Below are 13,390 nucleotides of genomic sequence, written 5' to 3'. Positions count from 1 at the left end.
AAAGATCAGTCGGCCATAGATCTGAGGGTCTATCTCTGAATTCTCAATTCGATTCCATTGATCTATATGTCTATCTTTGTGCCAGTACCTATGCTGTTTTGGCAACTGTGGCTTTATAATAAGCTTCAAAGTCAGGGAGTGTAAGTCCTCCCACTTCGTTTTTCTTTTTTAGAGTGTCTTTAGCAATTCGAGGCATCTTCCCTTTCCAAAGAAATTTGATAACTAGCTTTTCCAAGTCTGCAAAGTAGGTTGTTGGAATTTTGATTGGGATTGCATTGAATCTGTAGATGAGTTTGGGTAGAATTGACATCTTAATGACATTTAGCCTTCCTATCCATGAACATGGAATATTTTTCCATCTTTTAAGGTCCCCTTCTATTTCTTTTAGTAGAGTTATGTAGTTTTCTTTGTATAGGTCTTTTACATCTTTGGTTAAGTTTATTCCTAGGTACTTGATTTTTTTAGTTGCTATTGAAAATGGTATCTTTTTCTTGAGTGTCTCTTCAGTTTGTTCATTTCTAGCATATAGAAACATTACTGACTTATGTGCATTAATCTTGTATCCCGCTACTTTGCTAAATTTGTTTATTAGCTCTAGTAGCTGTATCGTCGATTTCTCAGGGTTTTCTAGATATAAGATCATATCTTCTGCAAACTGACAGTTTTACTTCTTCTTTTCCAATTTGGATGCCTTTTATATCTTTGTCTTGCCGGATTGCCCTGGCTAGCATATCCAGCACAATGTTGAATAACAGTGGTGACAGCGGGCATCCTTGTCTTGTTCCTGATCTTAGAGGGAAGGCTTTCAGTCTCTCACCATTGAGTACTATGCTGGCTGTGGGTTTTTCATATATGCTCTTTATCATGTTGAGGAAGTTTCCTTCAATTCCTACCTTTTGAAGTGTTTTTATCAAAAACGGATGTTGGATTTTGTCAAATGCTTTTTCAGCATCTATTGAGATGATCAATTGTTTTTTCCTTTTTGACTTGTTAATGTGTTGTAATACATTGATTGATTTTCTTATGTTGAACCATCCTTCCATGCCTGGAATGAACCCCACTTGGTCATGGTGTATGATTTTTTTAATGTGTCTTTGGATTCGATTTGCAAGTATTTTGTTGAAGATTTTTGCATCTATATTCATTAGGGAGATTGGCCAGTAGTTTTCCTTTTTTGTAGCATCTTTCCCTGGTTTTGATATTAGATTGATGTTAGCTTCATAAAATGAGTTAGGTAGTGTTCCATTTTCTTCAATGTTTTGAAAGAGTTTGAGTAAGATTGGTGTCAGTTCTTTCTGGAAAGTTTGGTAGAATTCCCCTGTGAAGCCATCTGGCCCTGGGCATTTATTTGTGGGAAGATTTTTGATGACTGATTGGATCTCTTTGCTTGTGATGGGTTCGTTGAGGTCTTCTATTTCTTCTCTGGTCGGTCTAGGTTGTTCATATGTTTCCAGGAAATTGTCCATTTCTTCTACATTATCCAGTTTGTTGCCATACAGTTGTTCATAATATCCTCTTATAATTTTTTTAATTTCTTCAGGATCTGCAGTTATGTCACCTTTTTCATTCATTATTTTGTTTATATGGGTCTTCTCTCTTTTTGATTTTGTCAGTCTAGCTAGGGGCTTGTCAATCTTGTTGATCTTCTGAAAGAACCAACTTTTGGTGATATTTATCCTCTGTATTGTTTTTTTGTTCTCTATGTCATTTATTTCTGCTTTAATCCTTGTTATTTCTTTTCTGCTACTTGGTTTAGGATTGGTTTGCTGTTCATTTTCTAGCTTCTTCAGTTGATCCATTAGTTCTTTGATTTTGGCTCTTTCTTCCTTTTTAATATATGCCTTTAGTGCTATAAATTTCCCCCTCAGCACTGCTTTTGCTGCATCCCATAGGTTTTGGTATGTTGTGTTCTCATTTTCATTCGTCTCTATATATTTAGCAATTTCTCTTGCTATTTCTTCTTTAACCCACTGATTGTTCAGGAGTGTGTTGTTTAACCTCCAGGTATTTGTGAATTTTCTAAGTCTCTGATGGTTATTGACTTCTAATTGTATTCCATTGTGGTCAGAGAATATGCTTTGAATAATTTCAATCTTTTTAAATTTATTGAGGCTTGTTTTATGTCCCAGCATATGATCTATTCTGGAGAAAGTTCCATGAGCACTAGAAAAGTATGTGTTTCCTGGTGATTTGGGATGTAATGCCCTGTATATGTCTGTTAAATCTAATTCATTTATCAGATTGTTTAGGTTTTCAGTTTCCTTATTGGTCTTCTGTCTGGTTGATCTATCCATAGGAGAGAGTGATGTGTTGAAGTCTCCCACAATTATTGTGGAAACATCAATTGCTTCCTTTAGTTTTGCCAGTGTTTCTCTCATGTATTTTGTGGCACCTTGATTGGGTGCGTAGATATTTACAATTGTTATTTCTTCTTGCTGAATTGCCTCTTCTATTAGTATGTAGTGGCCTTCTTTGTCTCTCAAAACATCCCTGCATTTGAAGTCTATTTTATCTGAGATTAATATTGCTACACCTGCTTTCTTTTGGCTGTAGCTTGCATGAAATATTTTTTTCCATCCTTTCACTTTCAATTTCTTTGTGTCCCTGTGTCTAAGATGAGTCTCTTGTGTGCAACATATTGATGGTTCATTTTTTTTGATCCATTCTGCGAATCTATATCTTTTAATTGGGGAGTTTAATCCCTTTACATTCAACGTTATAACCGTGAAGGCATTTCTTGAATCAGCCATCTTATCCTTTGGTTTATGTTTGTCGTATTTTTCCCCTCTGTCTATTAATATCCTTTATTGTACCCATACGGAATCTCTTTAGTACTGAACCTTTCTCCAAGTCTCTCTGTCCTTTCTTTGTTTCTCTGTCTGTAGGGCTCCCTTTAATATCTCCAGTAGGGCAGGTCTCTTGTTAGCAAATTCTCTCAGCATTTGTTTGTCTGTGAAAAATTTAAGCTCCCCCTCAAATTTGAAGGAGAGCTTTGCTGGATAAAGTATTCTTGGCTGGAAATTTTTCTCACTCAGAGTTTTAAATATATCATGCCACTGCCTTTTCTCCTCCATGGTGGCTGCTGAGTAGTCACTACTTAGTCTTATGCTGTTTCCTTTGTATGTGGTGAATTGCTTTTCTCTTGCTGCTTTCAGAACTTGCTCCTTCTCTTCCGTGTTTGACAGTGTGATCAGAATATGTCTCGGAGTGGGTTTATTTGGATTTATTCTATTTGGAGTTCGCTGAGCATTTATGATTTGTGTATTTATGTTGTTTAGAAGATTTGGGAAGTTTTCCCCAACAATTTCTTTGAATACTCTTCCTAGACCTTTACCCTTTTCTTCCCCTTCTGGGACACCACTGAGTCTTATATTCGGACGTTTCATATTATCTATTATATCCCTGAGGTCCATTTCAATTTTTTCAATTTTTTTCCCCATTCTTTCTTTTATGGTTTCATTTTCCATTCTGTCATCTTCCAGGTAACTGATTCGTTGTTCAACTTCCTCTAGTCTTGTACTATGAGTGTCCAGAATCTTTTTAATTTGGTCAACAGTTTCTTTAATTTCCATAAGATCATCCATTTTTTTATTTAGTCTTGCAATGTCTTCTTTATGCTCTTCTAGGGTCTTCTTGATATCCTTTGTATCCTGTACTATGGTCTCATTGTTCATCTTTAGTTCTTTGAGTAGCTGCTCTAGGTGCTGTGTCTCTTCTGATCTTTTGATTTGGGTGCTTGGGCTTGGGTTATCCGTATCATCTGGTTTTTTCATATGCTTTATAATTTTCTGTTGTTTTTGGCCTCTTGGCATTTGCTGAACTTGATAGGTTTCTTTTAGGATTTGTAGACCAATTGAAGTCCTTGTCTCTAATTTATCAGATCTACAGCTTCGTGGAGTACACTTTCTCTAACTAACCAGCAGGTGGCGTCCATGAGCCACCTGTTCTCCACAAGCCAGTTCTCCCCTGCTTTGCCTTTGTGGTGAGTAGGGGAGTGAGTCTTGTGGGGTCCAATTGGTGTACCAAGCTTGCGTGTGTAGGTGGTGTTGCCTGCCCTGTATATGGGGCGTGTTTCTGGGCAGTCAGGGAGTTCGGGTGGCCCTAACAATCAAATCTCCCTTGTGATCCTAGAGTTTTAAAGCTGCTGCAATAGTCTAATCCTTCAGTTCAGTCCTGCCACAGTTTGTCTCTGCCACTGACCCACAAGTCCTTGGTATTGGCGTATGGCTCCTGAGACTTGCAAGTGGGCCCCTCTTCCAGGCCCTGCACCCCAGGTCCTCTGTTGAGGGATGACTGTGCTATGTCACAGGTGAGTGCCGTCCCCCCAGGGCAGTTCTGGGCTGCTGGGCTGTGTAGGGAGGCTCCCAGTCTGCTGAAATGATGGCTAAAAGGGGCTTTGTTAATCCACACTTCTCCACCTTCCCAACTCTGGGACAATCAGCTGAGGTTGCAGGGAAGGCTAATGTCCACGCCCCGTTTTGTGGTGAGTGCCTGTTATTTGAAGCGCTTCCGTCACACTGGGTTGTCTGGGGCAGCTCTGGGCTATGGGGCTTGCAATGGGCAGGAGTGTTTCCTATCCACCAGGATGATGGCTGTGAGCAGACACCCCCCTTTTCTTGGGAAGTTGTGGTGTTTAGTGAATTTTCTCAGCCACTGGATTATTGCCTTTTATCTCAGAGCTCTCTTAGTTCTGCTCTTGACTTGACCTGCCCAAATTGCAAGTCTTTGAAGCTTTCTGTATTGGGCTTCTTAGAGTAATTGTTTTAGAAAAAGAAAAAAGGATTAAAAAAAACGGGCCCTCCTCAGAGATCTAATGGGTTATTGAAATGCTAAGAGACAAAGCAACCAGGGCCATTAAGGAAAGGTCCACAGGGCAGAGAGATCAGCTTTTCTTCGGGATTTGCATATGCGCCTCAGTGCCTGAGCTCTGCCCTTCCCCTTTCTATGTTCACCAGAACTCCAAAAATCCTCCACTTTTATTTTGGAGTTTTTCGTGTTGTTTTTTTTCTATGCCTGTCTCCTCTCTGCTGGGCTGGCTGCTCTCAGATTCTCTGGTGTCTGGTCTCAGTCTATCTATGGTTGGAGTTTGGATCGGTAGAATGAGTTTCCGATAAGGGCTGCCACTGCAGTTCTCCCTTCTCCTTCCTGGAGCTGACAGTCCCTCCTCCCACGGGACTGAGCCTGGCAGGGAGGGGTGCGGGTCCCCTGGCCGCAAAAACTTACAGATTTCGCTGATCTCAGCAGTTCCACGTTTTCATGAGTGTTGTATGAAGTATGCCCAAAGTCAGATTTCTCTGTGGTGTCCAGTCCACGCAGTTCCTGGCTTTCTACCTACTTTCCTGGAGGAGTAACTAAAACATACAGCTCACCAGTCCGCCATCTTGCCCCGTCTCCTTACTGATTTTTGTATCACTTTTCAGGGTCGAGCAAAACAGTTATACAGTGCAGGTTATAAAAGTCTAAAGCACTTAGCTAATGCAAATCCTGAAGTGCTAATAAGGACAATTGATCATTTATCAAGACGGCAGGCCAAGCAAATTGTTTCATCAGCAAAGGTAAGCAAACAAACTGTTTTTAAACTTTTATAATATTTTATCATGTTATCTCCTTATACTTTAGAAATGAAAACATTTAACATCATGTAACAGGTTATTTTATAGACACAAAAGTATGTCCTCACAACGTAGATAAAAATAGTACATGTGTTATGATAGAAGGCTTGCTAAACAGAAAAAAAGAAGCTCCTAAAAAATAAAGGCAACTTCAAGGATTCACTGACTGTAGAGGGAACCCTGGAATGATTGAGTTCTCCTTCCCCGTACCCGCTTCACAGAAGTCCTTTCCTCAGCATTCCTGATGACCGGTCTTCCCACCTTTATTATACCTTCATTAACAAAGAGCTTACAACCTCAAAAATTACATTACTCTATTTTTGAACACTCATAGTGTTAAAAAAAAATCATCCCAATATACTGAGGCTAAATCTTACCTTCTTAAAATTTCTACCATTGCATCATGGTAACACCTTCTGGATCTATTCTCTTCCTTTGTTCTTATGATAGTTTTTAACATATTTGGAAAAGCTCACAATGCCCCCAAAGGTTTCTCTTTTCCATTTCTTTCCTCTGTATATTTTTTTAATTAACCTTTTTTCTTTAATTAACTATATCAAAAAAATTTTAAACATATAATAAAAAGCATTTCAAACAAACCATAACATAACAAGGGAGTAAGAAAAAGACAACTAACCTAAAATAACTGCTTTACTTCCAACATGTTCCTACTCTACCCCAAGAAAATAACCTAATATAGCAACATCTCTGTGAACTTGTTCCTACCATACCCATCAGAAATTAACAGACAATTGTCACTCCTGGACATTCCCAGAATGTTAAATTTACCCATGATAGCTTATATGTTCTTACTGGGTTATCATTCACCCTTCATTTATTGCTCTCTATCGCTAGTTCCCCTACATACTACATTATAAACCATTTATTTTACATTTTCCAGTGTTCACATTAGTGGTAGCATATAATATTTCTCTTTTTGTGCCTGGCTTATTTCGCTCAGCACTATGTGTTCAAGGTTCATCCATGTTGTCATATGTTTCACGAGATCGTTCCTTCTTACTGCCGTGTGGTATTCCATCGTGTGTATATACCACATTTTATTTAGCCACTCATCTATTGAAGGACATTTGGGTTGTTTCCATCTCTTGGCAATTGTGAATAATGCTGCTATGAACATTCGCATGAAGATATCTGTTCGTGTCACTATTTTCAGATCTTCCGGGTATATACCAAGAAGTACAGTCGCTGGATTGAAGGGTAACTCTATATCTAGTTTTCCAAGAAACTGCCAGACTGACTTCCAGAGTGGCTGAACCATTATACAGTCCCACCAACAATGAATAAGAGTTCCAGTTTCTCCACATTCTCTCCAACATTTGTAGTTTCCTGTTTGTTTAATGGCAGCCATTCTAATTGGTGTGAGATGGTATCTCATTGTGGTCTTAATTTGCATCTCTCTAATAGTTAGTGAAGCTGAGCATTTTTTCATGTGTTTCTTGTCCATTTGTATTTCCTCTTCAGAGAACTGTCTTTTCATATCTTTTGCCCATTTTATAATTGGGCTGTCTGTACTATTGTCATTGAGTTGTAGGATTTCTTTATATATGCAAGATATCAGTCTTTTATGACATACATGGTTTCCAAAAATGTTTCCCATTGAGTTGGCTGCCTCTTCACCTTCTGTTTTTTTTTTTGTTTTTTTTTTTAAGCTTTCTCAGAAGACATTCTTTATGCAAGGAGAGTTCAGTGAGGTGGCAGAATACAGGAACAGAATGCATTAATGTGTGATGTGCACCTACTATGTTTCAGAGAATATGCCAGAAGATCTATCTACCTATCTATCTACCTATCTATATCACATGAGCTAGAGACCACTCAGGACTTTGAAGGGGGCCCTTAATATTTATGAAGACCTACTATGCGCTAGATAGCTTTATATACATTGTTTCATTTAAATGATTCCTCATACCAAATCCATAATGTAGTAGGTACATCAGGCAGGATAGACTACATATTGCTGCTGTAACAAATGACCCCCCAAATCTCAGTGGCTCTTGAAAGAGGTTTGTTTCTCACTCTTACTACTTGCTCACCGTAGGTCAGCTGTGTCTCTTCTCTGTGTTTTCTTTCGGGTGGGACCCAGGCTGGTGGAGCAGTATCTGCCTGTAGCATTGTTGGTCACTGTGGCAGAGGGAAAAGACTATGCGGTGAGCTGCGCAATGGCTCTTAAAGCTTTTGCTTGGGATTGATACCTCTGTTCCCTTTTAATTAGCTGGAGCAAATCACATGACCAAGTCTGAGCTGACAGGGTGGGGATGTACAGTCTTCCTGCAGGGAAGGGTGCCACAGGAAGAAGACCCCAATATGGACAAACGATAACGTAGACCACCACACGTGGGTATTGTTATTATTCCCATCTCTCAAAGGAGGGAGTAGAGTCTCAGAGGCATGAAACAGTTTGCTCAAGGATATATACGGGCATGGAAGCTGAGTCTGAATTTCAGATTCCATGTCCCTCTAGGTCATAAGTCTTATATGACAATAGGCAAGTCATTTCTCCTCTCTGGATTTGAACATCCTTCTCTATAAAAGGAAGTATTTTGACTAATTATTCCTGAGGTTCTTCCATGTACCCACATCTTAAGCACCTGTGATCTCAATCCATCTGAAAAGAGAGTGGGGAGAAGAAGGGCAGGTCCTAGAGGGGAATGAGGAAGAGATGGGAACTGACATTTATGCTTAAATAGTGCTAGGTGCTGTGCCAACTGCCATATATACAATGTCGTCTTTACGCCTCACTATGTTGTATTATGATTCCCATTTTACACTTGAGATAATAGAGGACCAGTTTTATTAAGCCACCAGTGAAACGCATCTAGTGAATGGCACGTTTGAAATTCAGACTGATAACTTTCTGCCCCCACCTCTCTAGAGGCAAGTGTTGACCATTTCAGGAGTTTACTCAGCCAAGTTTGTTCAATGCTCAGTGCACTCAAGTTTATTTGAGGATATTTTGTTCCTTGTGGTGTCAGTCAGAATAGTCTAGTTAATACTGCAGTAACAACCCCCAAAATTAATTGTCTGAAACAGCAAAGGATTACTTCTCACTCACATTAAATGTCCAAATTTGTTGGTGGTGGGATGGGAGAACTCTACTGTTTATAGTCAGTTAAAAGGCCCAACAACGTGGAGACTCCATCTCCGTGTTCCATGTTGGCCAAGACAGGAAGGGGGAGTATTGCAAGCCACACATTGGCCTTGAAAGATTCTGCCCAGAAGTGACACACATCACGTTCCATTGGCCAAAGTGAGTCACACGGCTATCCACGATTTAAAGGAGTGGGAACTACCATCCTCCTACTGAGCCGAAGGAGAGGAGACCAAGGCTATTTGCAGATAGCACCTAATACCTCTACACTCGGTAAGGGTACCCCTCTGCTCTGAAACAATTGAGAGAGGTAGCTGACTACTGGGAGAGAATGCTGACTTAGATACACCCTAAGTCCTTACAAAAGGAGGATAATCAACACTGGTAGTGGGAAATCCTGGACATTCAGTGTTTGCTGGACAGCGGCCAGGGAATTGGCAAAGGATGCATTAAACTTTCACTGTCTTAAGGACCATTGACGTTCAGCAGGTGTGTCCAAAGAGGGGCAGTTCTGGAAAGGATGCTGGGTTAAAAACAGGGATTACCAGCATCGGGCAGGCTGAGCCTTCCTAGTGTACAACGGGCTTTCCAAGTCTGCTGTCCAGGACAACTGGAGCCTGGGGACCACTCTGGCCACATGAAAATACTGAGGCGTCTTGCACACATCTCCCCTCTTTCCAGACCAGTTCTCCTCTTGGATTCTCTTCTAGGGGAAATGTAACCAAAATCCACAGAAACCAGAACCTGGGAATCATTATTGCTTGCCCTCTCTCCCTCCCCTCTTATATCTTCTCAGTCACCGTGGCCTGGAGGACCTCTGGAATTAATTGCCTGCTTGTGGTGCTGTGCACTGGGCTGTCTCCTCAGCATTCCCACTCAGGTTATCCTAACAGCCTCCTCACAGGGCACCCTGCCTGTGGTCAGGATGACCTTCCCAAAGTGCAAACCTAGCCATGCCTCTTGCTAGATTAAAATGCTTCATTGTACCTCCCCTCTATGATCTATTCAGTTGCTCTTTGTGGAAGACCTACTAAGTGCCAGCACTAGTAGGTTCTAGTATTATGGTAGAGGCCAAAACAGCTCCCTCACTACTCTTAGAGAGCTTATAGTCTAGATCGGGAGACCAAACTTAGTCAGTCTCACAAACAGGTATAAAATGGAAGTTGTGATGAGTTCTCCAAGGAAGAAATACACAGTGCTATGAGATAAAGTCCAGGTCATCAAGCATGAGCACTGTGGGTTGCTATTTCTGCTTTTTCTCTCTTCTCCATGAAACTTAAGATGATGCAAAGCAGGTGCTGTGTCTTCTTAATGTTTTATTCTCAGAGACATCTCTGGCACCCACTCATTATTCCTTGTTAGCAGAATTGGATCACATGCTCTCCTCCAGAATGACCATTCTGATGAAGGTGACTGGGGTTGCTCTGTCTCAGGCAATCAGGATTCGTCCCTTCCTTTCTTTGATGTATCCTTTCACCTTCTAATATGGATTGTCTTAAGAGCCAGAAGAGAAGTTCTAGCTGGGTGAAGGAAAATGCAGGTGTCAGCATCATGGATCCACTGTTTCCCAGCTGGGTGACCTGAGTCTATTTCCTTGTTTGCATCACTGGGGTACCAGGCTCTTAAACATGGAAGTAACTTCATATGTCCTCTCCCCAACCATCAGCTTCCAAACATACTCAGGGCGAAGCTCATATTTCCAGATGTTCTCCTTGCTCTAGACCTTGTTAATCTTTTTGCAGAGCATTTTCAGATGCTAGAAGTCCAAATCAAGGCTCAGCTGGAAGGCTTGCTTCCTCCTAGGGTCCATAGCTTCTGGCTGGTGGGGTCTGGCAACCCTGGGATTCTTCACCTGTCCCTCCCTATGGCGATGTCTGCTCCTTTCTTTACTGGATTTTCACTCTACCTCTTCACCTTTTTGACAAATTCCTTTGAGATATAGAAATTTCTAAGCTTGAGGAGTTCCCATTTATCTATTTTTTCTTTTGTTGCTTGTTCTTTGGGTATAAGGTCTAGGAAGTGGCCACCTAATACAAGGTCTTGAGGATGTTTCCCTACATTATCTTCTAAGAGTTTTATGGTACTGTCTTTTATATTGAGATCTTTGATCCACTTTGAGTTAGTTTTTGTGTGGAGTGTGAGGTAGGGGTCCTCTTTCATTCTTTTGCATATGGATAGCCAACTCTCCCAGCCCCGTTTGTTGAAAAGACTGTTATGTCCCAATTCATTGGCTTTGGGGGCCTTATCAACGATCAGTCAGCCATAGATCTGGGGGTCTATCTCCGAATTATCAATTTGATTCCATTGATCAATATGTCTATGTGCCAGTACCATGCTGTTTTGACTACTGTGGCTTTATAATAAGCTTCACAGTCAGGAAGTGTAAGTCCTCCCACTTTGTTTTTCTTTTTTAGAGTGTTTTTAGCAATTCAAGGCATATTTCCTTTCCAAATAAATTTGATTACTAGCTTTTCCAAGTCCGCAAAGTAGGTTGTTGAAATTTTGATTGGGATTGCATTGAATCTGTAGATGAGTTTGGGTAGAATTGACATATTAATGACATTTAGCCTCCTATCCATGAACATGGAATATTTTTCCATCTTTTAAGGTCCCCTTCTATTTCTTTTAGTAGAGTTATGTAGTTTTCTTTGTATAGGTCTTTTACATCTTTGATTAAGTTTATTACTATGTGCTTGATTTTTTTAGTTGCTATTGAAAATGGTATCTTTTTCTTGAGTGTCTCTACACTTTGTTCATTTCTAGAATATAGAAACATTACTGACTTATGTGCATTAATCTTGTATCCTGCTACTTTCCTAAATTTGTTTATTAGCTCTAGTAGCTGTATCGTCGATTTCTCATGGTTTTCCAGACATAAGATCATATCATCTGCAAATAATGATAGTTTTACTTCTTCCTTTCCAACTTGGATGCCTTTTATTTCTTTGTCTTGCCGGATTGCCCTGGCTAGCACTTCTAGCACAATGTTGAATAACAGTGGTGACATCGGGCATCCTTTTCTCATTCCTGATCTTAGAGGGAAGGCTTTCAGTCTCTCACCTTTGAGTACTATGCTGGCTGTGGGTTTTTCATATATGCTCTTTATCATATTGAGGAAGTTTCCTTCAGTTCCTACCTTTTGAAGTGTTTTTATCAAAAAGGATGTTGGATTTTGTCGAATGTTTTTTCAGCATGTGTTGAGATGATCATTGGACTTTCTCTTTTGATTTGTTAATGTGTTGTAATACATTGATTGATTATCTTCTGTTGAACCATCCTTGCATGCCTGGAATGAACCCCACTTGGCCATGGTGTATGATTTTTTTAATGTGTCTTTGGATTCAGTTTGCAAGTATTTTGTTGAGAATTTTTGCATCTATATTCATTAGGGAGATTGGCCTGTAGTTTTCCTTTTTTGAGGCATCTTTGCCTGGTTTTGATATTAGATTGATGTTAGCTTCATAAAATGTGTTAGGTAGTGTTCGATTTTCTTCAGTATGTTGAAAGAGTTTAAGTAAGATTGCTGTCAGTTCTTTTTGGAAAATTTGGTAGAATTCCCCTGTAAAGCCATCTGGCCCTGGGCATTTATTTGTGGGAAGCTTTTTGATGACTGATTGGATCTCTTTGCTTGTGATTGGTTGGTTGAGGTCTTCTATTTCTTCTCTGGTCCATCTAGGTTGTTCATATGTTTCCAGGAAATTGTCCATTTCCTGTACATTATCCAGTTTGTTGGCGTACAGTTGTTCATAGTATCCTCTTATAATTTTTTTAAATTTCTTCAGAATGTACAGTAGTGTCACCTTTCTCTTTCATTATTTTGTTTATATGGGTCTTCTCTCTTTTTGATTTTGTCAGTCTAGCTAGGGGCTTGTCAATCTTGTTGATCTTCTCAAAGAACCAACTTTTGGTGTTATTTATCCTCTCAATTGGTTGTTGTTGTTGTTGTTGTTCTCTATGTCATTTATTTCTGCTTTAATCCTTCTTATTTCTTTTCTTCTACTTGGTTTAGGGTTGGTTTGCTTTTCATTTTTTAGCTTCTTCAGTTGCTCCATTAGTTCTTTGATTTTAGCTCTTTCTTCCTTTTTGATGTATGTGTTTAGTGCTGTAAATTTCCCCCTCAGTACCACTTTTGCTGCATCCCATAGGTTTTGATATGTTCTGTTCTCATTTTCATTCATCTCTATATATTTAGCAATTTCTCTTGCTGTTTCTTCTTTAGCCCACTGATTGTTTAGGAGCATGTTGTTTAACCTCCAGGTATTTGTGAATTTTCTAAGTCTCTGATGGTTATTAACTTCTAATTGTATTCCATTGTGCTCAGAGAATGTGCTTTTAATAATTTCAATTTTTTTTTTAATTTATTGAGGCTTGTTTTATGTCCCAGCGTCTGATCTATTCTGGAGAAAGTTCCGTGAGCACTGGAGAAGAATGTGTATCCTGGTGATTTGGGATATAATGTTCTATATATGTCTGTTAAATCCAATTCATTTATCAGATTGTTTAGGTTTTCAGTTTCCTTTTTGGTCTTCTGTCTGGTTGATCTATCTATAGGAGAGAGTGATGTGTTGAAGTCTCCCACAATTATTGTGGAAACATCCATTGTTCCTTTAGTTTTGCCAGTGTTTGTCTCGTGTATTTTGTGGCACCTTGATTGGGGCCTAAACATTTA

General features: G+C 39.7%; 1 protein-coding gene across 7 annotated transcripts in view; it reads left to right on the top strand.

The window, feature by feature from the left end:
* Window positions 1-13,390, top strand: part of HELQ (helicase, POLQ like) — a 111,485-nt gene that overhangs the window by 58,172 nt on the left and 39,923 nt on the right. For 6 of the 7 annotated variants that reach the window (XM_037830138.1, XM_037830139.1, XM_037830136.1 and 3 more), the window contains one exon: window positions 5,421-5,555. In XM_037830138.1, coding sequence (XP_037686066.1) covers window positions 5,421-5,555 — 135 coding nt within the window. Of the gene's footprint in view, window positions 1-5,420; window positions 5,556-13,390 lie in introns of those variants that run through there. The other variant, XR_005215909.1, reaches the window with a different exon arrangement.

This window comes from Choloepus didactylus, chromosome 3, assembly GCF_015220235.1.
Source record: "Choloepus didactylus isolate mChoDid1 chromosome 3, mChoDid1.pri, whole genome shotgun sequence".
Classification (NCBI taxonomy): domain Eukaryota; kingdom Metazoa; phylum Chordata; class Mammalia; order Pilosa; family Megalonychidae; genus Choloepus; species Choloepus didactylus.
The sequence above is the reverse complement of the archived record's forward strand: the minus strand, read 5'-3'. Positions and strand labels throughout refer to the sequence as shown.